The sequence below is a fragment of the Athene noctua genome, chromosome 19 (genome assembly GCF_965140245.1).
Source record: "Athene noctua chromosome 19, bAthNoc1.hap1.1, whole genome shotgun sequence".
Classification (NCBI taxonomy): domain Eukaryota; kingdom Metazoa; phylum Chordata; class Aves; order Strigiformes; family Strigidae; genus Athene; species Athene noctua.
In genome coordinates this window covers 3,886,435-3,911,757 of record NC_134055.1, presented here as the reverse complement: position 1 = coordinate 3,911,757, position 25,323 = coordinate 3,886,435, and the positions used below count along the sequence as shown (strand labels likewise).

The 25,323-nt window shown below is 45.7% G+C and overlaps 2 protein-coding genes across 4 annotated transcripts in view; one reads left to right on the top strand and one right to left on the bottom strand.

Moving 5' to 3' along the window:
• Positions 1 to 15,672, top strand: part of PPM1E (protein phosphatase, Mg2+/Mn2+ dependent 1E) — a 70,891-nt gene extending 55,219 nt beyond the window's left edge. The window contains exons 2-8 of one of the 2 annotated variants that reach the window (XM_074923096.1): positions 2,057 to 2,175; positions 6,798 to 6,997; positions 8,734 to 8,922; positions 9,616 to 9,759; positions 10,062 to 10,155; positions 10,430 to 11,373; positions 15,332 to 15,672. In XM_074923096.1, coding sequence (XP_074779197.1) covers positions 2,057 to 2,175; positions 6,798 to 6,997; positions 8,734 to 8,922; positions 9,616 to 9,759; positions 10,062 to 10,155; positions 10,430 to 11,373; positions 15,332 to 15,463 — 1,822 coding nt within the window. In that variant the 3' untranslated portion in view covers positions 15,464 to 15,672. Of the gene's footprint in view, positions 1 to 2,042; positions 2,176 to 6,797; positions 6,998 to 8,733; positions 8,923 to 9,615; positions 9,760 to 10,061; positions 10,156 to 10,429; positions 11,579 to 12,379 lie in introns of those variants that run through there. The other variant, XR_012634871.1, reaches the window with a different exon arrangement.
• Positions 15,673 to 16,404: 732 nt separating this feature from the next.
• The window catches only part of TRIM37 (tripartite motif containing 37), a 30,860-nt gene continuing 21,941 nt past the window's right edge, over positions 16,405 to 25,323 (bottom strand). Inside the window, exons 19-25 of one of the 2 annotated variants that reach the window (XM_074922642.1) lie at positions 23,132 to 23,443; positions 21,773 to 21,907; positions 20,651 to 20,837; positions 19,849 to 19,967; positions 18,084 to 18,236; positions 17,216 to 17,300; positions 16,405 to 16,996 (exon numbers count right to left, since the gene is read on the bottom strand). In XM_074922642.1, the coding sequence (XP_074778743.1) occupies positions 16,993 to 16,996; positions 17,216 to 17,300; positions 18,084 to 18,236; positions 19,849 to 19,967; positions 20,651 to 20,837; positions 21,773 to 21,907; positions 23,132 to 23,443 (995 nt within the window). In that variant the 3' untranslated portion in view covers positions 16,405 to 16,992. The remainder of the gene's footprint in view (positions 16,997 to 17,215; positions 17,301 to 18,083; positions 18,237 to 19,848; positions 19,968 to 20,650; positions 20,838 to 21,772; positions 21,908 to 23,131; positions 23,444 to 25,323) is intronic. The other variant, XM_074922643.1, reaches the window with a different exon arrangement.

Here is a 25,323-nt window from a genome sequence, read left to right as displayed (position 1 = left end):
TGTGCCTGAAGCGAGCTGTCTGGCTTGTGTCTGTAAATGCTTTCTGCACGGATTCTTCTGCTGCGTGTTATTTAGGTTGAACCTTAATCTTCTCTGCATTTTTTCAGAACGCTGTCCTCCCGCTGTTGCTAACTGCTGGCGTAATTATTCTATCCTTGGCATCGCAATCTCTCGCTTTGTTGTAACATGGAAATTGCATGTAACATGAACAGTAACCAGTCTCACTGCTCCGGAGTGTTGGAGCTAATAATAGAAATGAAAAACCTGCTCTTTGTGAGCTAAATAAAGGCGGACAAGACGAGCTAGAAAATCAGCTTCTACACACAGCAGAAGTAAAGGAGGTCCCGGTGTGTTTTCCTCTTGCTGATTACTCTTACCACCGGGCATTGCTGTATGTAAATAGGATCAGAGTGCCTGGGTTGTGCTGGGAAGAGCCAGTCCTAAGACAGCTGATTTCCTCCAGCAGTCGTGCTTCATTAGCGCACACGTTGCTGAGGCTTGGAGGTGCTGCGTGAGCAGAATGCTCAGCTGCTCGTTCGAGGAAATACTCTTAGTGAGGGCGCAGTAACGCAGTGCGAGTGGCTTTCTGCCTCGCTGCAAGGGCCAGAGCTTGGCTCCTGACAGTCTATCACTTGGACAGAGCTATTTATTGCTAATCTTTAAATAATTTATAGATATGTCGAATAGTAAATAAGGAGGGTCGGTGAACTTATTTTGTGTGCGTTTGATAAATCTGCTACATAATCTTACTGTTTGTAGCAGCATTTGGTACAAGAATCTGGAAAACTTCATGGTAAAATGGCTTTTCAAAAAAACCCCAACTCTAGCAAATCTGAATTTTTCTTTCCTGGAATTTGGATTTCACTGCTGAAGCTATGGCATGTGGGCCAGTTGAGGGTGGCAGTTGGCTTTCCTGGGCAGTGAACCAAATGTGAAAGCAAGTGACGGTCGCCGTGTGCGTCTCAGGCTCCAGAACGATGTCTGATGAGTCCGGATTCGTGTGTAGAAGTTTTTCTGCTCTGGATCTGGTTGGACTGATGCTTCCAGGCTGCCACCTCCTCTCCAACCATGCTAAAAGCATGTGAACAGACCTCCTGGGCCTAAGCAGAGGAAATAGGTTAAGGAAGTGTATGTGTGCCTTGCCTGTGCCCTGGATTAGCTGATGCAGAGCTCTGCTGTTGATGGGTGGTTTCTGAGGCTGAAATTAGCTCGTATGTCTCTGCGCAGTCCTGCAGTGGTAGACAGGTCCTATGGAGGACATTGTTACCCCTGATGACAACTACAGAAACTGGAAGTTTCAGGCTGCATCAGCAAGAGACACCTGGAGAAGTTAAGGCAGACCAATGGGAAATACAAAGTCCTGCATAAATTGAGAGGTATTAAACTCGTGAATGAGGGAATGTACATTAAAGTGGCTTTGGTTTGCTATAGATTAATTAACCTTGGGAGATATCAGGCTTAATTAAGCTACAGTGAGTTAAAGCCACTCTACTCTTGATAGAGAACATTCACGAGGGAGCTTTTTAACCTTATGCACATCAACTGCATACCTCCTATGGCTTTGCCTTAACTTTCCGTGTCCCTTGGTGAGCTTTTGGACAATTTGAAATCTGAGGATTCTCTTATCCTTTGGAATCCTGACTCCAGCTCTTAGGAGAAACTGGGTGGAGTGTGGGCTTAAGATAAAAGTGTGTAACGTACATGTAGCAAATGTGCGCTAAGAAGGGTTGCACGACAGACTCTGCAGGGGGGTCTAAGTTTAGATTTGAAAAACCTTTACATAGAGCTTACGAAATGGAACATTAAAACGTAAGGAACAGGGAACCTAAGAGTGAAACAGGGTTACTAAGATCCATATGGTGAGGTTGAGGTCTTGCTGCAGGGTTGTGGGGCTGTCTAGCAAAGGAGAATCGAAAGTTTTACAAATATTAGTGCAAATTCCTGTTTGTTTATAGAAAATAATGTTATGTGTTTCCCTGACTGCAAGTTACCATGTTAAATCAGATTAAAATATCTTTTTGTGTGTTTGTTTTTGTTTTGTTTTTTTCTTTTCCAGTAATTGCCCTTCATTTTTGGCTGCTGCTTTAGCTAGAGCAACTTCAGATGAAGTCCTTCAGAGTGATCTTTCAGCACACTATTTACCAAAGCATGTGGACAACGCAGATGGGATCATACGTAAGTACATCTGCACTTGATAATGCACAGTTTTACGTGGTGTGGAACTTTCATTTATACTCTATACTGGAACCCTTTGCAGATAATTCATAGATTTTTAAAGTCAGCGTTGACTTCAGTGATCCATCTGGCCTGACCACTTGAATGGTACTTGAATTTTCTTCAAATTGAATTTTCTTCAAATTAATTGCTTCTACCAACTAACTGAATGAAGTTGGACTAGATTTCTTGTAAATGAATATTCCATATCGTTGTAAAAAGATTAACGGAGAATTCACCACCACTCCTGATACAGTTAGTGGCTAATTTCTTAGTCAGATCTTCCTCATCTTTGAATCTAGTTTTACTATAGTAAATAGTTTTACTATTCTTTATCTATTTTAAATGCCTTTCTCTGGTTGTATCTGTACTTCTACTTTATCAAACTCCTGCTCCTTAAGACCAGGTGGAAATCACTCCTTTCTTTTAAGTGCACCTTCATAAGACTGTGTCTGGTGGCCCTGAATTTCTTTGTAAGCACTTTAGACTGTGTGGTCCTGCTGCTTGCTGGCGAGTGCCAGTTGTCCTCCTTCATCCTTAGAGCAAAGTCAAAGATATCTAAGTGGGAAGAGATGATTCCGAATCATTTCAATCAATATAGCTTTTACTGTGGCTTGTAATTTTTTTTATATAGTTTTAGCAAAGGATAGTACAAAGATAGTTCATGCTTACAAGGAATATTTCCTTTTCTTCTTTTATCTGTGTTGGCTAACAAGATTTTTGCAGCATCCAACTCAAAGCCATGCACCCTAAATCATGTTGGGATTCTGCTGACCTAAATAACCTTTTGAAAAACCTTCTAGGGTGCTCATTACAATGAAGGACAATGCTTCTCACATTGAGAAGAATTCTGTCATTTGATCTTGAAAATACAGCCACCAAACCACTTTTGTCTATTCCGTCCTTTTTTGATTAAAAAAAAAAAAAAAAAAGATTCTGGGGATAAGTAGGATATATAAATCTGGCTCTTCAAAAAGGAAGATTCTGCTGTATTTCTCAGAGGCCTCTGGAAACCTGAGAAACAGAAAAATAAGCTCTGGATTCCTTTTTTGTAGGTATTGCTGCCTCCTCCTGCTGAGCAGGTAAATGGAATAGATTTGTCATTGTTCTGGCTGAGCAGCCTTCATTAATTTCAAATTGAGATCTCTGAGACTTGCATAAATATTTGACAGTCTCCAAGGAAATGTTGACTAAGCCTCCACACAGAATATCTAAAGAGTTCAAGAAAAAAAAAAAAAAAAAGAAATAAAAAACCACCACAAAACCCTCACACCTACAGAAATTGCCACTTAAATATATCTAAATCTGTAATACACAGATGCAAACATGGATTGGGATGTGTACAGGCTGGAGCAGGCACTAAAAATATGACTCCAGCTGCAGTATGTTGAGGTGAATTGTCATAATGAAGGTACTTGAAAATAAAATATACCTTTATAGATGCAATGTAAAGTGTTCAAATATGAAGATAAAGGGGGAGAGGAAGAAAGAGAACATCTTCTGGACTGTGGGAAAGCAGTGGTTTCACATGAATACTACAGTTTTAAATAATACACCATAATGATAATTTTCAAAATGGAGCATTAGCTCAAGTGGTGCAAGCTTTGGCTAGAGAAAATTGTAACAAAACTGGGGGGATTCGTGCAGGACTGAAGGAGATTTCATTGCAAAAGGTCAGCAATTCCTTTCTCGCTCACTTTCTGAGTAGGAGTCCTTCGAGACACCGGGGCTAGTTGCTCAGAAGAGAGCTGCAACAGGTGAAGGCCCTAACGGGTACCATGTAGGCAGACTTTCACGCTTTGAAAGAAAACAAAGGGAACTGTAGCAGGTGATGAAAATGGGATTTATACATCTTGAAGTTTTGTGCTCAGAGTTCGCTGTTTACCCTAATGATGTCTGGACTGCAGTAGAACGTGAAACCAAGCTGGCTGGTTTTGATAATCCAATTCTATGTCGTTTTTTCTTATGAACACACAAATATTTTTACTTTGCATAATACAAGGAGACATTTACCTGATTTGCCTCAAGTTTGATTTTGCTAGAAGAAAAAAAAATTTAAAAAAAATTTCCAAATTTCCTTAGTGACTCTGAGAATTGCAACGTGACAAATCGTATTGCATACTTAGGAGTGGTAAAAGCAGTTATTGGTGTGCTGGTGGAAAGGAAATTAGAAGCTTCATGAAAAAAGAATGATAGTCTTAAAAGAAGGAAAACTCGAGTCCTAAAATGTAGGAATGCAGGAATATGAATGTTATATTTGGGGTGACCATGTGTCTTTGGATCTCAAGAACAGAATCTAAGAGTCATGGGCCAGGACTGATTGTTCTCTTCCATTTGCACTGGAGAGAAGCAAGAGAGCTTCCATGAGAACTGAAAGACATTTGATTTCCTTTTTTGAAAGGTCAGGTTAAGAACATTTAGTTTTCTTTTTTGTGGAGAAAGATATTCACGTGGGGGGTTCAGCATTGTTAAGGAACCACTAAAGGAGGCTGGATAGTAGGACCACATTACACGGTGAAGGTATCTAAAACATCCAGCAGACTTCACAAAGCGGATCCCAAAGTCCCAGTACCCCATCTCTGCAGGTACTAACAGATGGAGTTACTACAGCCAAGACACAAAGAGGTCACTGACCGGTCAGAAACTTGAGTTCTTAGATTAAGACCTTGTCATCGGCTTGACGACATGTCTACAAACCTGGGTACTGATCCCTATTGTGAGACTGTCTGCATTTTCAAGAAAGGCCTTAAAATTTAGGTAGTAAAAAGCAAAATCTGATTACTGGTATTCTTTATACTCTCATTTTGCCCTAAAAGAAGTCAGTTGTCTTTGGGAACAATAATGCCTGAGCTGGATTTCCCACTTAGCTGTGGTACAATTAAGCACTACTTCCAACACTGGGGATTTTGGAGCAGCAGGAGGGAAATGAAATTCTCCATGACACAACCGCAGTGACAGCTGAGTCAGCTCTGGCTCAGCGCTGCAACATTAACAATTGATGAGTAATTTACAGCTGTGAGGGGGTGGTTTAACTGTTGTGGGCCTCTCTCCTGTTTTAACCTCCAGAGCAGTTATTGATGATGCTGACACTACGCACACTCCCTGCTGGGAAGGGTGCTCAGTGCCTCGGCACAGCCAGGGGGTTTCCTCCCTCCCTCCCTCCCCCCTTCAGAGGGATGCTCTGAAGTGTAACGGCCACGTGACACTGAATGTCCACCCTTTCCCTTCGGATGTGCCCAGTGGAAGGAAATGGCAGAGCGAGTCTGTAGGGTTCACTTTTGGAAAATACCATTTGGACATGCCAGGCTGTACATCTTCCCTCTTTAATTATATTACCCAGCAAAGGGATTTCTGGTGGCACTGGTGAGAGCAGCAGAGGTGTTGTGGGGGAATTGGTACCTGTTACTGTGGCAGTGGTGGCATGACCCAGTCATTTGATTTCCACCATTTATTTTAAAGCTGTGTGATCAAGATGCTAAGATTCCTCCTTTTGATTACGTCTGTAGCTTATTTCTGGCTTCGTGGCTGCTCCTGCAGATGAAGCTTGAACCAACTCATAATCAACAGAGCTGGGAATATATCTTGCTCCTAAGGATCTTGGCCCCCTGATCGCTGTAGCCCACACCTTGTGTAGACCTAGTACAGAAGTTAGGAAGAGCTCCTTTTAGGTTCTTCACAGAATTGCTGTGAACTGAGAGCTGCTGTAACTCTCCCCTCTACTCCCTGTATTTGAGCCATTCCTCTTCCAGGAACGTTTGACGCTCATAGATTGCTGCTGTTTGGCTTTGAAGATCTCTGGTGAATGATCGTGAACAAGGAGATTCTGATGGGTTCAGCTCTGATGCTTACTTCCCGTTTTCCTCCCCTGCATTTCAGAACAATTGTCAAGTGCCCAAATTTTCACATTTTAAAATTACAATTTCTCAGGAGTGACAGTTCAGCATTTTCTTAAATTGAAGACCTTTATGGTTTTCTCATTTGCTCATGCAGATTTCTTTGACGCACTCTCTGGTCATGAATCTGGAAACAACATTATGAAACTAAGAGGGTACTGGATGTGTACCCACCAAAACATCTTCAAGTGATGCTATTCATTTCTGTAGATTGTTTACCACTGTATTGCCTCAGTTCTGCAGTGAGGTGTCGTTTGGAATAGAGACTTTGGTCTAAACCCAAGACGTGACTGTAACGGACTGTGGGGTTTGTATGTGACACAATATGCCATGACAAAGTCCTTATCAGAGCTGCAGTGGCACAGCTGCACCCCCCTGGGCAGAGTGATGCAGGGGATCAAATGCTGAGGGAAACCTACTTGCTTTTTGTTTCTTCTGATGCCACAAATGAGTTCCCCAAAGGCACAGGGGAATGTTTAAGTTAAAAAGACAAACAAACAATGATGAATGCTGATTACGGTGAGTTTGGCTTCCTCTTTTTATGCATCAGAGCTCAGAATTTCCCTGCTGACATCCATTTCAACTGCTCGGCTAGAATGGTCTTTGTTTCATCTTTGTAATGTATGCAAGAAAAAATTTCCCACGTAATAACACTCTTAGCCTTTCATTTGTGGTTTTTGCCTTCCCCAGAGATTGAGACAGTGAAGCTAGCCCGCGTAGTTTTTAGCAAATTGCACGAGATCTGCAGCAACTGGGTGAAAGACTTTCCACTCCAGCCGAAGCCCCACCGCTACTACGAGACATCCATCCATGCCATCAAGAATATGCGCAGGAAGATGGAAGACAAGCACGTCTGCATCCCGGACTTCAACATGCTCTTCAACCTTGAGGTAAAAAGAGATCGTGGGGAAGACAAATGCATATGCTAAGTACAGTTTCTATTCCTGGGGAAACTAGGCAGCCTTCTGCTGTGAAAACAAAAGCCATACCTGTGATGGACCTGGGCAGGACTGACAGTCAGGAGACAAACCCAGTCTTCAGTTGGGTCAGTTGATATTCTGTAACCATAGCAGCAGCGTGACATGCAGTTTCTATGCTGGGTACATAGACTAAAAGAGCAATTTTCAAGGCTTCTGGTGAAATGTTATCTAACTAAAGTTTGTATTTGGCCCATCCTGAGGCAGCCACTCATGGAGTGGCTGAAGGACTGACCTGCCATCGTGCAGAAAGCAGCCCTACTTTTGTGAGCAGCAACTGATGCCTTGTACCATGCGATAAATCAAGGTGGGAGCTTCTCTTTGGCTGCACATGCCCAGGTGTGGGAAGAGGATTGCTCATGGAAATGGGAAGCAGTTCACCTTGCAGTTCATCACTGAAACCAGCTGTCTGCAGGGGTGGGTCTGTCCTGCTTGTCAACCCTTTCTCTTAGGAGGAAGAAGCCAAAAACAGGAATAAGGAAATAAAGTAAAAAACCAAACCAAACCAAACGCCAAAACTTAGAGGAGAATGTGGTGCAGGAATCTAGCACCATGAGTGGTTTGGTGGAACTGGGGCCAGACTTCCCTCCATTAATTACTTTATGTGGCCATTGGTCAAACACTCATGCCTGCTCCTCCTTCAGATATAAAACTGGACACTGAAGAAAGGCAAATAGAAGAAAGTGGCAAGAATTTTACCTTTAGGATCAGATTGCTGCATAATTGATTCTTTATTACATCCTGTCACTTTAATAACCATCTTCTGCCCCATCCACGTTCTTGCTTTTAAATTATATTAATGCAAACAGAGGCAGATGTTTCCTTTGCCTGTCAATTGTCAGCCTTCTTATTTCAATTTGTGTTGGAGCCCATTACTTAAAAATTACAATGTACAAATATTCGAGTCATTGAGATGGCTGTCAAGGTTGAATTGGCGCTGACAGTGGGTTGGTGTGTTATATGTACGAGTAGGCACAGGAGTTGCTGTCTCTTGGTACAGCATTGTTTCTCTGTTTGAACAGATAAGGGGAAGCTGAGAAAACTGACTTGAAGATGAGTGATTTTGCTGTATTTGATTTGTGAATGTAATCACAATTATCTGATGAAAGAGTACATACAGTTTTTTTAAAAAAAACCCAGGCATCTATGGTGATATGAAATAGATTTAAAAAAAAAAAAAAAAGAAAAAAAGAATTAAAGCAGAGGCTGTGGCCGGCTTCACATTTTAACTGTACTGGCATTTTATCTTTGGTGGTTCTAGTCTTGATGTAGACTTCATGTGAACTGTACTGGATGTTCTCTCTCCATGGTTTTTGCACACAAAACCTGCTGCACAATTTGATAAGAATGGCACTTTCTATTTGAATTGAGTGACTGAACTGTAACAAATGGGACATAGGGAGCTCTGAGAGCACGACACGGGCATCCCTTGCAGTTTGCAGGTAGAATTCATCAGCAATAAGGTGGAATTTCCCATCAGTGCCAGCAAAGATGGTCCGAGTAGTTTGTTTTTCCGGGGGAGACTCTGCCTTTAAGTACAATTTCATGAGGATCCCACAAATCTCAAGTTCAAAAGTTTTAAGACAATCCAGTTAGCCGCTTGCATTGCTTTTCCCTGAGTTGTTTTCTCAATGTGTTCCCGTTGACAGGACCAAGAAGAGCAAGCTTATTTTGCCGTGTTTGATGGCCACGGGGGCGTGGACGCTGCCATCTACGCCTCCATCCACCTCCACGTCAACATGGTGCACCAGGAGATGTTCCAGCAGGACCCGGCAGAAGCGCTGTGCCGGGCGTTCCGGGTGACCGACGAGCGCTTTGTGCAGAAGGCAGCCAGAGAGGTGACTGACTGACCTGGGCTGGGCTCTGAGAGCGTTCACCTCCACCTCCTCTGTCAGCAGGGGTGCTCCCGGCGCTGAGCCTCCGCTTCCCCTTCCCTTTCGTTTAGGAGGACGCTGCTGCTGTTTTTAAGTTCACATGCTAACCAGGTTTAGTCCTCGGGTGGTAGTTTTTTTCCCTCGTCTCTACAACATACCTTTTTCTTAGCTCTAGAAAGCACAAATCAATGGATAACTGACCCTTAGGCCTCCCAAACATATGCAAGGGCTGAGTTAAGTGCAGGAACTCCAGAAGCTTACAAAGAAACCTTCCTCCAAGATCATTAACACGCCAAAATAAGAACGATTTTTAAAGCCTTTAGAAACAACCTGTTAACTCTCACTTCTTAACTATTGCAAGTCAAACCAGTAGTGCAGCAGCTCCCTGGCAGAGCCCGGCTTCTGAAACACGGCTCCAAGGCAGGGAAAGTCACAGGCCAAAATCGATGGCTTGTGTCTGGCCACGTTGGCTCTGAGGGGCTGTTACTGCAGTCGGAGCAGGAAGGAAAGCACTGCCTGTTCCTCCCTGGAACAGGCTGAGTGTTGGAACATCAACATGTTCTGTCCTCGAGTTAAGCAAGGAAATGCTTTCAAATGGTTCTCATTTGCTTATTTAAAACTGCTGGCGTTTTGTTTTTTTCTTTTCACCCTCCCCAGAGTCTGCGCTGTGGAACCACCGGGGTGGTGACTTTCATCCGAGGAAATATGCTGCACGTGGCTTGGCTGGGGGACTCCCAGGTTATGCTCGTGAGGAGAGGCCAAGCTGTGGAACTGATGAAACCCCACAAACCAGATCGAGAGGTGAGAATACCCTGTTTTAAATATACCCAGGCAGTCCTCACCGCTGCAGCTGACAGGAATCAGCTTTATGTGGGACACGGAGTGTCACCTTGCCGGGGTCTCTTAAAGCGGCAGCTCCAGTTGTCCCGCTTCGTTTGGAAGCTGGTGTGGATTTGTGTGCAAACCCTTGGTTCTCATCTGCTGGGGCCTGCAGCCCCCACCGTGCTGTGTTTGTGAATACTAAATATTTCTGGGCGTGTTTGACGTGCGCTGGCGGTACTGAAGGCTCTGTCCAAACCCTCTTGTGTTGCCTTGCTGTTTAGGATGAGAAGAAGCGCATTGAGGCACTTGGGGGCTGTGTGGTCTGGTTTGGAGCCTGGAGGGTGAATGGGAGCCTCTCAGTCTCCAGAGCTATTGGTAAGAGTGGGCTTCAATCCCTTTTTCCAGTTTGCTTTTCTTTTTAATTAAAACTTTAATTTTTCTAGCCATCAAAATTTGAAATACAGCTGAAGATAGACCTGTGGGTGATAACCTCTATTTTTTTCCTCTACAGTCTGAGGGAATAATTTCCAAATAATTTCTTTAACTTGGGGTAAGAGTCATCGGCTCCGTGCTGTGTTAATAAAAGGGCTTCCAGATCCTGTAGCTGCAAACCCACGGTCTGGTGTCTCTGTGTGGTGTTTTTCCACAGGGGATGCTGAGCACAAGCCATATATCTGCGGGGACGCAGACTCTGCCTCCACTGTCCTAGATGGCTCTGAAGACTACCTCATTCTAGCCTGCGACGGCTTCTATGACACAGTCAATCCCGATGAGGCAGTCAAAGTGGTGGCTGACCATCTGAAGGAGAATAACGGCGACAGCAGCATGGTAGCACATAAATTAGTGGCGTCTGCTCGGGACGCCGGTTCCAGCGACAACATTACTGTCATTGTGGTATTTCTCAGGGACATGAACGCAGCGGTCAATGTGAGCGAGGAGTCAGACTGGACAGAGAACTCTTTTCAAGGTGGGCAAGAAGACAACGGGGAAGATAAGGAAAACCATGGAGACTGCAAACGGCCGTGGCCCCAGCATCAGTGCTCAGCACCTGCAGACCTAGGGTACGAAGGACGAGTGGATTCCTTCACCGACAGAACTAGCTTAAGCATAGGGTCCAGCATTAACCTGTTTGATGATCAAGGCTATTTAGACCTGACAAAAACAGAAACTAGTACACCTCAGAGTGCCAAATGTCTGCCGCCAATCCAAGCGTTTAGTCCTGGCATACCAAAGAGCACCAACTGGATCAGCTTAGCAGTGAAGAACGACGCGCCGGAGCGCAGCCCGCCGCCGGCGCACGCACAGCGCGATCCCCGGGGGCACCACGCTCCCCTTGGTGTGGCTGCTGCAGGGCCGAGCAGCTACAGGGTGAAGGGTTTATCCCCCATCCTCTGTGGGCTGGAAGAGGAACTGTTCAAATCCTTGGGAAAGCGAGCTGCTCTCTTTCACCTCCGGCTCTGTAACGGGAAGAGGCGACGAGGAGCCAGGCTCAAACCAAAGTTTCATGCGCCGCTCTGGGCCCGTGAGCCTTTCCACCTAGAAGGATCGAGGCTGTCCTTGCCCGTCCGGGCCCGCAGTAGCACGAGGTTGTGGGTAAGACACTCCCCGTGGTGGAGGCTGGCTGGGCGTAGCGCTGACACTGAGAGCGTGTTTTTGATGCGAAGACAAAGTAATTGTATACCAGATTCACACCTTCATCAATGCTGTAAAATGTAACCGTCCCCCCTCGCGTCCCCCGTCAGACTCCCAAAGTAGACATTCCCAAAATAAAACTGGCATCATCAGAAGGCGACAAAAGGTGGGCATTTCCGAACTGTACTCCAGTCCCCTGCAAAGCTCAACCCATATGTAAATAGATCTAGGAATTAACAAATGTAGTTGTTTCAGTCTCAATAAAGTTTTGGTGGCGGTGCCATCCTGAGCGGTGCCACAGCCACCCGGCCACCCGCACGGACCCACCCACCTTCACCGGGGGAGCCGGCAGCCGGTGCTCGCGCGGGGCACGGGCTGTGACACCGCGGGAAGCTGAGCCCGCCCGAGGGGCGTCTGTGGAGCAATACGGAAAGAAAGATTCTGGTTTAGAACTGCCAAATTTTCTGAGGGGGGGGGGGAAGTTGCCAGAGAAGTCAAGGTGTGTGGGGGCTGCTTTTTTTTTTTTTTTTTTTTTTTTTTTTGTGCGTGTTCTGCTTTCTGTTTATTTCAGGCGAGCGTTAAGGTGAATTAGAAAATTACATCCGCTTTTGCAGGTAGACGACTAAAAGCCATACAGGGTTTTACCAGGTAACTTAGGAACGGACAAACTAAGCTCCTGCTACTCTGTTCTCAGACTCCAGTTGAGGTACAGACTCATAATTTACCTTTTTTTTTTTCCCATGTAACATAAAACGTGGAATATGAAAAAAAACAGTTTTTGTAGTTTTAAAAAAAAATTATTTCCTATGGCTAGAGGTGCAGTGTAGGGAATTTCGTATCTTTCTGGTGCTTTTAGTGGCATTTTTCTCGTTTGTCAGTTTAGGAAACTGTTCTCAATTAGTTTTAATTGAACATGATTGTGCTTAATGCTTTGAGCCAACCTCTTTCCACCGTAACTTCATCTCAGGTCTTAAAAGAAACCAGTCTGTGGAGACGTTCAGTACAACGCGACTGTCACTCAACCAGCCAAACCAGAGAACTGCTTTCGAGAGATAATGAGCAATTTGACGAGCTGTTTGGTTTCGGTCGTGATTTCTAGACAGCGAAGGCGTAATTTCCTCTGCGGTTGCAGCAGGGAGGCTGGTAGGACGCCGTGTCTACAAGGAGCGTTCTCGCCGCAACGCGGCGATTTCCAGCGCGCGCGGGCCCGGAGCCATCCCCCGAGCAGGGGCTGCGCTTGGGCTTTAGTGGAGAGGGTAAAACTCCCGGAGAAGGCAGAGCTCTGCTTCAGTTAAACCTGGGCTCAGAAAGGAGAGCGAGGAATGTCGGTCGCCCTTATTTTCGTAGACAGAGCGTTAGTTATCGAACTGGGTGACAAACAGACCCACCAGCTCCTCCCTGCTCTCGAGGTGACGTCGCACCCTGAGGGGAGCGGTTAATTGGGACGTAAGTAAGCAGACGATTCCGTCAGCTCCACTAAATACACATCCCGTTACTATTCTTTGTTACAGTTAGACATTTGGAAGAGTATGAATAAAGTAAGTCTTCACAGGCATTTATTGTACAATTCATATCACTTTAGCAGTAACGATTTAATAACAGTATTAGTACTTAGCTAGAGTTTGCAAAGTATTTTAGTATTAAGTAGTCAGGAGATTATTCAACACAACAAGATGGCAAGGTTTGAATTCTGCCAATTTCCGCTGCTTCTATCTTTGATGCACTATTTCAAAAGCAATCTGATGAATAGCAAAAGGCTTTGTGAGTAACCAGGAGTCAGAGTGTGGCTTTAGATTCCTTTGATCTTTTTCAGACTTTTTTTTTTTTTTAATCTTACGGGATCATTGGCTCTTATCTGTCATCTTATTAAGCCTTAGCTGTTGTCAATGTTCTCTTTAGCTGCAGCGTATGTTCCGAGTCAGATTTACTGAGGAAATTTGAGAAACCAGGAAACGGTAAAATATGCAACTCTGGGGCATCTCTGCGGTGCCTTCGTTTTAAATTATTCACAGTAATAATGACAGGTTGAAGGTCCATCTTAGAGGTGACTGTCGTGCTTCGGAGAGAAAGGTGGTGTAAGTGCAATTCTTCGTGTGAGTAAATTAGAATGAAAAGCCGTTATGGATGATAAAACTTCTTCCCAGTCTGCAGGAGCAGTTGAAGAGCACTGGACTGCAGGTGTGCTGTTTGGGGAAGGATCTAGCTTTTTAGGTGTGGATTCATAAACGATAATTCTGCGACTCATGCCATTTATCCTGCTAGGAGAAAAAAAAAAAAAAATTAAAAAAATCTACCATCGTAGTTCCAGTGTGGTCAGGTAAAACCATTGTATAGATAGCAAGTGTTCATTTCTTCACTCAATACATATTTATAGAGTAGATAGGAACCATTTGTAAGGTAAGTCCTTTAAAGTTCTATAATATTAAAAGTAGTGGTTATTGGTCTGATATATGCTGCTCTTGATTCTACACTCTAGACAAAAAAGCAGTGCTTTGTGAAATGCAGTGTTTTCTCTTAATGCCACTGGTGATAGGAAGTAGTTCTCTTCAGTTCACAATCCTGTGCCCTTATTTGCTGCTTGCTAACGTAAGCAATAATCCCTCTCTAACGGTATCTAAGTGTTCTGTATCTCGTACTTTGATTGTCTATCTGGTGACAATGTAAAAATATTAGGCTAATATAAAAGTATCTAATTGTATTTATTAACTGTTGATACTGAGATTCAGTCTGTGACCTGTGTTTTGTATTTTTATTGTGTATCTTAGTGGTGGTGAAATTTGTATAACTAATCTTTCCAATAAAGAGCTGAAGTATCCCTTTTCCGCGTTAACACAACCCGCATCACTTTCAGTTTACGTGTTAACCGTGTTTGCAGAACTAGGAGGTAGGTAGTGAAAACATTTTTTTCTTTTTTTTTTTTTTTTTTTTTTTTCGGTTAAATTGTGTCGGTTTTGAGAACCGGGCTCCAGGCGGTTTGTCTGAAGCTGCTCAAAACTCGCTCGTAAGCTCTTCACTGTGAGTACTAGCGGGATCCCCGCGATCCCCACGCTGGGAGTTTCCTGTGTACACTTTTTTCAATGTGCAACTCTGAGGAATGTCTGCGTTGCAGAGAGCAGTATAGCACCAGACCAGGGAGCTGTTAACCCCTTTCGATTTGCACTAAAGGTGGGTGGAAACGCATGTATATAACTTTTTCTTTACCTAGAAGTGCCATCAATTGTCCTTGCAAGTTCAAACCATTCGGTATTTGATTTCGGTTGCATTGTGACACTGAAGGACAATGTCAAAGCAGACTTTTAACTTAACGCCACATTTATAGTGGTGCATCCTCACAGAAACTCCGCTCTGTTTTTGGAACACTGTGTGTCAGCGAGAAGCGCGTGGTCCTGTGGGCAGATCCGCTGAGGCGCCGCCAGGTCTGTGCTCACAGACACGGCTGCTGTAGTTCAGGTCCACTATCTCCTCCCTCCATCCTCCCCACCCTGGCAACGTTCTGTGGGGGACAAAAAAAAAAAAAAAAAAAAAAAAGAGAAAGATTGATCTAAATGAGGGGCTGCTTGAGCACAATTTATTCACTCAGCACTAGTCACGTAAACGAAGCCATGGGAGGGGATACTGCAGCTTTGTTCACGCCTGCGATTTAGGGCAATCTTTCTTTAATTCGTAGCCTCTGTGCAACAGGAACGAAACTTTCTACCCTTGTATCATGTGCAATAAGTAATAATGAAGCATTAACACAACCTCAGACATCCGTGTCCGTATCCTTCCCCAGTCCTCGCTAATCCGGCGCTCGCAGTGTACTTGCCAGCATTAAAGCTAAAGAAAAAAAAAAAAAAAATAACCCCACCTCTTAGGGTCTAGTACAACTGTTGTATGTCGCAATCGCGTTTTGTTGGGTCTTTTCTCTCCTTCACTCTAGAAGCCACCTTGGAACAAGGGAAGCTGGCTGAGCTCACCCCGAGAACTCCTCCGGCACCAGCGCGTGTGGCGAGAGCCAGGTGTGTTGTCCCTGGGTGCTCCCGTTGACCTTTCTGTGTTATCCTGTTCATGAAACTCACGTGGTCTTTATGAAGCAAATAAGTGACAGCTAAGGCTGCCACAGGGGTGGGACCTCCCCCTTCAACCTTGTTCTACAGTTCACATGCGAGTTTAGTTATAACCATGTATTAGTCATCCGTATTTTATTTATGAAAGCTGTTTATACAGGAAAAACTGTTGAAGTTTTACCAATATCTTAATAAAACAGTAATTTAAACCACACTTCAGGTAGTCTGTTTATTTAAAAGGGCACCAACCACCACCCGAACTAAGTGTCTGTCTTGGGGTACGAGCAGATTTTTGCAGCTCAGCACGGCCCTGGGGCGTCACCCTGACCCCTTTTACAGCCAGAAAGGGAAGGGGCCGTTACTCCACAGTGTGAGCTAATTCCATAAATCAGCCTTCAGTACCCCCGACCCTCCGGCTGGAGGTGCATCAGTTCTCAGTGAGGCACAAGGGTCCCAGCTCCATTCTTGACCCTGCAAAGGTTGGACACAAACCCCACAACTGCTCCTGGCGCTGATCAAAATAATTCCCTTCAGCTCAGGCCTCTTAGCCAAAGTAAAGCATCTGCGAGTGGTGAAGAGGCAGAGCTCCGTGATTACTGCTAATTGAGCTGTGGGTAATAATCAACACGCAGCCCTGCACAAGAGTAAACACTCACACTGCGCCACCGCCGCGTGCAGCTGGGCCCAGGCCACCGTCCGGGCGCCGCAGCTGGAGCCGAGACACACGCAACCAAGTTTGGGTAAAATTAGGTCAATTCCGAGCTGAATAGATGAGATTTAAGCATTTAGTCTGGCTTTCAAACTCCCAGATGGATATTAAGCACTTTTCATTGACTAATTCAGGGGAAAAAGGGACAGGTGTAGAGCAAGGAGGAGTTCTTCTAGGAGCAGGCAGGCACTACCGTCTTACTCCTTGACACAGAAACATCTAAAACTTCAGAGCAGCTTTCAACATTCATTTTATTAACAAAGTGCAAACAGGTTCAAACTAGGAGTTGTACAGCACTTACACTGCAGAACGTTCAGACAGAAAAGAACAACGTCAGTACAGGCAGCCGCGACACGCACAGCTCTGGGTTACAGTTACTCATGCTCCGTCACTACCCCGGCGTTCAGCTGTTGTAGCTTCACACGTCGTTTAGCAGCTCAAAACACAACGCACAGCAGCAAAGTTTGGCAACGGGTTCAGCTGGTCCCCACCAGGCTGAGGAAAACAACCGCTGCAGCGGCTGTTGTGCCCCCGCCCGGGCTCCACACAGACCCCCACACCCAGGTTGTGCCGTTTGAGATGAGGCCGGAGCCCGGGAAAGGGCTCCAGAACCTTCCAGACATTTTTTGAGAGGCTGGCGGAGCCGGAACGCGGGAATGCCGTGTCAGGGTAAGGCCTTCCAAGGTCACTTTGCCCCAGGAGCAGGTTTGAGACGACTGAAGAAGGGCCCTGGGCGGGATGGAGCACACACACAGCCACCACCAGCACTGAACAAAGCGCCGCTTCTCCCCGAGCCGGCAGGTCCTCAGGCCCTCAGCCCGTTCTCTATCTGCTCCAAAACAAAGTCAGCTTTCACCAGAAACCCTCCCACCCACAGAGCTTGAAGACTTCGAGCAACAACAACCTTAAGAGTCAAAAACGTTACACCGGGCACTTCAATCCAAGCAGCATTTCCTAGCGAGGCTGTGCCCCTCCGCAGGCTGAGGGTGCCCTGGGAGCACGGTGGGTGCAGCCCCGGGGGCCCCCCCAGGCCAACGGTTACAAGTACCTGGTGCCGTCTTCTCCAGCCACGAAGCCGAGGTCGTCGGGACCGACCTGATCCCCCTCCGGGAACACGGAGCACCGCTCCGAGGCTGCCAACAAACCAAACAGGACCCCGGTGACCGTCACCCGATGAGCCGGCGGGAGGCAGCACCCACAGACCCACTGCACTGACGTAGCGCAACACGGTGGGCTCGACAGAGAGTTAAGACAGCCCCAGGGCTTTAAATTTAAAGATACCTCTAAGTCAAGGCCAGATATGAGCGATGTTCTGATTCTTCTGACAAGCCGTGAGGTTTTAGTGCCTGCGCAGGCACACGGCAAAGCAGCAAACTCCAATTAGTGAACCCAGTTGTTAGGCCACACTGCTAATCCCCTGTGGGATGCCTATTCAGGCTAAACGTCAACTTCACCTGGCATCAGCTGTCACCCTACAGCTTTTAATTTGATCAGAAGGTTAAAGCTTCTCAGAGAAATAGGAGATGAGTTGTTGAAACTACACTGAAGCCTCAGAGCACATTCCTGCCAATTAAGATGCAAATCCGTGTCCACGGGCAGCGGTTACCTCGAGTTACAGCGCTGACCCGGGTACACCGGGAGTTCCAGGTCAGAACTGGAGCTGTGGGTTTTCCAGCACCTCCCCGGGAGCCTCACCTGAGCTGACTTCTCAAGCCTAGAAAGAGTTTCCCTCTCCTATTTTAATCTGGTTTTAATTAGGATCCCAGGAGAGGAGTTCCACATCTTCCTGGCACTTGTAGGAGCTTTAGTGCCTCCCCAGCCCCACCAGACCTCGGCAGCGGGGGGACGACAGGAGCAGGAGCTCCGGGGCGGAGGCACGGGAGGGTTGGGGGGGAGCTCAGAGGGGTAACTCTTACCTTCGCTCGAGGACGGGACGGAGAAGGCGTGGTTAAACCCCTCCGAGGCAGAGGCGGTGTCCTCCTGCTCCTCGTTTTCAGTGTCACATTCAATGTCACTGTCACTGCTCATTCCTGGCAGGAGATGAAGGACATGCTTCTGACACACCCCAGCTGCAAAAAAAAAACAAACCAAAACCCCGAGGAGACCCACAAGGCAAAAGCGGCAGCAGTAAGATCACGTCGCTGGAGCGTTCAACCTTTTCACACGTAAGAGCTACCACTATCAAATACCAAGAGCTGGCAGGAGCACGTTCAGAGGTCAATGTGTTTACCAAAGCACTAAGGAATCTGGCAGAGCGGTGGGTACCAGCTTCGCCGCGGGGCTCAGCTCACGGGGAGCGGTTCCACCCCATCCCCAGGTGGCTGCAGCCCCTTCCTGCCCCAGCAGCACTCCCCTGGCACCTGCGCAGCCGACCTCCACAATTAGGACACAAAATAAAAGTTGTTTTTTTAAACACTTTAAGAGGTAGTATGACCCGCGGAGCAAGGCACCCACCGAACCCTTCAAGCAGCAGTACTCTATTCAAGTCTCACACACAAAACCCCCCACGCTTTTCCCACAAAAAAGAGCCAGAGCTGTTGATAACCAAGGTGGCTTCTTTCGTTTTGCCAGACCTTGAGTGTGCATTGACAGCAGTCAAAGCTCTCCCTTCTGGAGGTGACAAAAGGGGTTTGCTCTGTTCTTTTACCTCTTAAGAGCTGATACTCATCGCTAAGAAAAAGCAAGTCGTTAAGTGAGGTGCCAACTCAACTGTAGTTTTTCCTCCAAGAGGAGGAAAAAAAAAAAAAGTAATATTTGTTTCCTGGGGTTTTTAACAATGAAGTATTTCAGTTTTAAAAACATTTTCCTATTAGGCTCTCTGCTATAATAGGAGAGCTGCGGGAGCGCATCACGATCACGCTGCAGTGACTAAGAGCAGAAATTCAGTTTTGTCACTGAGAGACCTTCTGTAAATGCCAACTCCTACACAATATTGCACACTGCAGATAGAGATGGATGCTGGCACCTTAATATAGGCTTTGCGCTACAATTCAGTCATTGAAATTCAAATTAGTGCAGGGGTGGAAGGCAGGAGAGCTTTAGCAAGATAAGAAAAACTCTTCTACGTGGACTTTCATAAAAAAAAGGCAATAATATTTTTTTTCCAGCATGGAAAGGATGCAGGAAGGGAGGGGGAAAAGTTTCCTCCAAGTCTCTAAGGAAACTGGCTTACGTACCACAACACCCGACACGAATGAAGTGTTGGAGAGATTCTAGTGCAGACGTGGAGGTAGTTACCAACGTGGTTTGTCCCTGAAGGCAGAAGACTTAAAAGCCAAGGTCACTGGCTACTATTTTAATTAGATAAGAAATTATTTTCAAGGCCATGCAACTGAACACCAGAGACCTGGAGACATATCAAGAGGTACAAAAAGCAACCAGAAGTCCAGGGAAATAGATGGCACCGTCTAACGGTATCTGCCAGGTCTTCCCATCCCTGCTGCACCCTGATGTCAGGATTTCCCCCCAGGCAGCCGTGACAGAGGCGTTCTCTCCTCCGCCAGATTTATGCTACAGCTGCCAAATGTTACAGCAAAGTTCGACAGCCATGAAAACAGGTTTGGGGTTTTGTTGGTTTTCGTTTTTTTTTCCCCCTCTTCAAGCTATTTCAATTACAGAAGCGGATCAGTGTAGACTGCAGTGTCATCACACCGCGTTTGCCCTCTACAACAGCCCATTTACCTTCCTCGGGCCCTGCAGAAGCACCTTCAGAGAGCACACCCTGCCGTTCACCAGCTTCAGAGCTGTTCTCCACACCACCCGCCTGGGCTCCTTCTGTACGACATCCTTTAGAATTCGTTCTTAAGAAAGAATTTAGGAGAAATACAAAAAAACCCATGTCAGAAGTTCAGCTTTAATCCAGATACGGAAACAAATCCCTTTAGTGCCACATCTAGTTTTATTCATTGTTTAAAGTCTCTTGCATATCCACTTAAGCTCCCAGCTTTGATTTAGAAATATTGAAAATCTTAAAAAAATAAACCTGGAAAAGTTTATGATGAGTATTTTCCAAGAATAGTGACTCTTGCTATTTAGAAAAAAAAACCTACCCCACAACTGAGTGCTCTGTTGCACTTTGCTTGATTAGCCAACAGGGAGCTATGAAATTGCTGAGAAGTAGAGTCACAGTGAAAAACATTGTCTTCAATGAGGAAATCAAAAGCGGTAACTTTCAGTCAGAGGATTTTTTGCAAGGAATAATGGGAAAACAGACTGGGCCTGCCTTTCAAATTAAAGTTTCAGACTACATCCACAGCTGATCAAAATAAAAGAAAAAACAAAAAAGGTGACTTGTAGCCTAGTGATAAAACCAAAAAGTGATATCCAGAGGGAACAGCAGCAACCAAGTAAACTTCAAAGTAATTTCTCTTCCACGCTGCAAGCACCTGGTTTTAGTAGATTGGGTTGGGTTGTTTTTTTTTTTTTCCTAGATCAAGGGAAGGTGGGGGAGGAGATAAGAAGAAAGGAAGAATAAACCCCTTACCCTAGAGCACTGACTTTTCTGGTCTTCTCTACAGCAGCTAAACCATTCAAGCCAGAAACTCCCACATCAGAATCTGAACCGTCACAAGGTCTTTCCTCGGGCTTGGGCAGCGCCTCGGAGGTGCAGCTGCCAGCCAGGGGCCTGGGAGAGTGATGCCGGCTACTCAGCTTGGAGCTCCCTATGCCACCTGGGAGGAGAGGGAGAGAAACTCAAAGCACAAGGAGTTTTATTTCCCAAGGTTGAACATCCAGTTGCTTTACATCGCCAGCCGGTCCCAGACCTTCCCCAGGCTCACTCCAAAACCCTTTGATTTTCAGTCAGCGTATGGGCAACACGTACCATTCCATACCCACCCTCTGAACACACGGGGCTGGTCTCAGCTGCCATTTTGGCTGGGAGACTCGGCTAAGTCCAGATTAATCCCTCCCCATCTTGTGGAGTTAAAACTTCTCTTTATCCTCTAGGAACACAGACACCCACTTCCCTGCCGTTTTCCCCAGACGCAGTCGGGTGGCTGCACCTTTCTAGTCCCCGACAAGGCTGAGCCGGGCACAAAGGTTACAGTTCCTCTGCGTAACGACTTTACGGTGTTTTCCAGTTTCTCCCCCCAACATTCTCCATCTATTTAGCATCCTAAGAAAACAACTGTGATACTCCATTCCTTCTCTGAACACCTGAGGGGCGAAATACCAGTTCCTGTGCTAGGTGTTTCACTTCATTACCACTTAAGGAAGGGCATCGTACAACTCGGGAGCAGCAATATCGCACAATTCTTTCATCACGTGTATCCAGAGCCTTTCTGAACTCCCTTTAAGTCAGATCAGAATTTAGGCCTGGATCAGCACTGTTTGATCTGTGATTCCCATGGTGGAGTTAGCTCCTGAAACATCTTCAGAGACCAGAAGCAACAGGTAACACCCGGGGGGGGGGGGGGGGGGTGTGTCAGGGAAGGCAGCTGCGGGGCACTGGGTCGCAGCAGACCAGCCATCAGAGGCACGACAGCACCGACTAGATTTGAGAAAGGATCCAGTCAAGTCTCAGAGAAACTTCAGTTGCTGAGTCAAGGACTTCTTGAAAAGCTTTTGTACAACGGGTGCATCCCACCACAGAAGCAAAGCTGACCTCGTTTACCTTCTGTTTTCCCGTCTCCCTTCAGACGCAGGTTGCTGTCCCCGCAGTCCATGGCTCTCCGTAAGGACAGGCTACCTGCTGCTCCCGAGCGAAGGGGTTTGGGAGAATTACTTTTCTTACTGGCAGCTGCAAAAACAGTTAAAGATGTGACAATGTTCAGTCAAACCACTGCACTATTCTGTCTTTATGTTTAAGCGAGTTAAGCTCCGTATCAGTCTCACTGCTCACTAACTCGAATCCTTCACAAACTCCTTCCACAGCCTTCCTGTCAGACCTGGGCTAGAGGGAAGATCACGTGGCTGAGACTCCACAAGTAACATTCACTTGCCTTAACAGTTACTAAGGCATCCTTCAGAAAGGCAACACCCAGAGTCCTTCAGCCATCGGGCAAGTCTAAAGGACAAGGACAGCCAAACCCATCCCTTCAACTCTCCATTGGAAAAATCTTTGAATTAAGGTGGCTTTATCCTTCCGTGGCTTTACTGATGGCACAGTTGAGGGCTCCAGACCTGAACACAACTCCTTCTCTTCATGTGCACCATCAGAGAAGGAATCCTCTGCTCTGTGGGAGTGATGAAATGCAAAGCAGACCTTTGCTGGTGCTGCAAAAGCCCGGCTTTGCAGGTCAGTATTGAAAGGGATGGAGAGGAATAGAACTAGTCTACCCATTCTTTAGTCTGCCTGGGTTTATAATACACTACTTATTCATCTTGGCTCCAAAATGCAATAACTTGAACCAAAAGCCAGAAGGCTGGAAATTCGTCTCTCCCAGGCAACAGGGAAGTCAGAGAGAATTAACAATCAGTGTTTTCATTCAGGATCTGAGCAACTAAGCACCAGCACAGCCTTCGTGCTGGCATCCAAAAGATGCCACAGTGCACCTCTGAAAGAAGTCACCTTTCAAAAGGTGAAGTCACTCCAGAGGAAACCTTGGCTTACTTGAATTTCAGCAAGATTTTAAGTTACTAAAGCATAGGAAGTCTGGAATTTTAAAATGCTGTTCACTGGCATGAAACATCCCCAGGTGGGATGAGCCAGATGCAGAGCAGCTCTCGGCAAGAAACGCCCTCCAGCCAGGACCAGTTCGATACTGGATTCAGGTTCAGAACATTCACACTGCATTAGGTGTGTTACTGGTCGGGGAGCAAGTTTTGGTGCTTTTACCAAGAAGGGCTGAAACCAGTTTCAGTAACATCTACTTTGAGTGCAGGTTTTGTTTCTGGATTCGCAGAGCTGAACTTGAGTATGAGTAACTCTAAAAGGTCTATTTCCAGCTGCCTGGATATATGAACCACCGATACAACTGACATCCCTAAGGGGGACATTTCAATCCCTTTTCTATGCACTTACAATTCCTTATGTAACAACTGGTAACTGAAGACTTTGTCAGGAGTTCCATTCCTATTTCTTGCAGCTTGCTGCAGCTCTCCGTTCCACAGGCAGCTAAAGCACCTTGCTCAATGGAGAAGAAGCTGGGCTGCCCGTCACATGAGCCAGCATTGCTGCTTCTCACTTCTGACAGCTGGTTTTTGACATCAGACATTTTGCTTCGAACTTCAGCCATCTGAGTTTTAAGTCTTTTCAGCATCTTCAAGTCCGGTGGCACGCGCCACATTGCCTGGTGTCTCCGCTGATCTCGATCTTTCAGAGAATAGGATGAGGCTTTACCAAAGGAAAAAAGTTAAAAAGAACAAAACAGGTAAGTAAAACTCTTCTCAAATAAAAAGAGACATCTGTTTTTAACAGCTGTAAGAATTCTACCTTTTGCCCTGTTATAAAAATGAGGACCAGGGAGACATTCTTCTGCACTGGTATGGCACTGTAATAGTTAGGTTGCAAGCACTGCACAGCTACTGGGACAACAAATTTTCCCTCCCTGCCTGCCATGGAAGAAGGCCCCAAAACCTGCTGACTGGAAGAATCAAGGCTCTCCTGAGTCCTGATGAGAACTGAGCTACTAATTTATATTGTCAGACAAGCTTGAGTTCACAATTTATTTGATATTTATGGCACATTACATGTTTTTATAAAATTTGTTGAGTGTGTGTAAGATTCTCATACTACCAACATATGTTAACATACAGGACTCAAAGAAATCTGAAACCAGGGGAGGAATTCCCTGAAGTACTTAAGACCAGAAGACCAGGTTGAGAAGGTAATACCTGAGTAAGCCTCCGTGCTGCTCAGCCAGAGTTAGGTCAACTTTGACACCTATTTGAAGCATTATAAATTCTGTAAGTGTTTCACTGCAAATTCAGCTTTTCAAAACCATAAAGCCAAGTGGCTCTTGGAAACCTGCACCTTAGGAGGTGAAGTCTGTCAAATTCCAAACCCAACAGCAGCTTTCTTTTAGTTGACTGGCGAATAAGCTCTGGGAACAGTCAAACCTTGAGGGAACCTCAGCAAAATAGTTGATTTCAGCTGTGTAGGCAGTGAAGATGACCAGGACACCATTCAACACACCAGGAAAGCCTGATCTTGCTCCAGTAGTACAGCACAAAGTGCAACGCCCTCTCTGAAGGTCCTTTTGTCCAGGCCTTTCTCAAAGCAGAACAGAGCTGAGACTTACAGCTCATGTGCTGCCTCCTCTGTGTGGACTCAGGGAAGTGATTTCCATTTTTGGAAATATGGATTACACTCAGCTGAAAATTCATCTGACCGTTCATGTGACTACATTTAAAATGCTAATCACAAAGGAACAAATAGTTTGAGCTAGCTTTTAGATTCATTAACACCAACGTCATTGTTGCAGCAAAACGAGACATTGATTTGTAGCAAAAGGACCGTTATTTCTCCTCTGTTGTATTAAGTCACCAAATGGTTGTTTCAGAATGACCCAAAATAAGATGTTGCAGCACTGGGTCAGCTAGTTCCAACGAAGTGATAATCACGATAAATGTATTATTGAAGTTTGATTTAATTATTCACTAACAAAACAAGAGAAACACGGAACAACCTTCAGCAACAGCCACGGGTGCCAGAACCACCAGTTATCTTGCTTTTGCTGCACATGAAGTTAATTGTGGTTTTTGGTTGAAGGGTCCTAACTGAACCACAAATACTCTTCAAAGTCCTCAATTATTTAAATACTATCGCTATTGGCTCCTGACATTTTGATCCATTCTTCTCCCACAAGTGCTTCCATGTGCTTTTCCAGCCTTACTACTACAGACATTTTTGTCGTCCTGTTCTAAATGCCTTTTTCATACAAAATTAAATTCCAGGATTTATTTTCTTGTCCGTACACACTGTGCTGCTTGTACTCTCAGCCACTAAGAGAACCAACTGCGTGAAGTGAGAGGTGTAACTGCTTCCTCAGCAGAGAGCTGGGTTGGGTTGGTTTGTCTTTCAGTGCCAACCCCTTCTGGAAAAGGGCCTTTCATTCATCCCCCCCAGTGGCAGGCAGAGAAGCCGCGTGAACTGCAGCTCTACAATGCTGCTACACAAAGCAGACACCCCGTCCACCCCCCAAGGGAAGATGAGAAGACCCTCCTTGATACACTCCTCCGTTTTCCATTGAGTCATCCGGGGTTCTCAAGCTG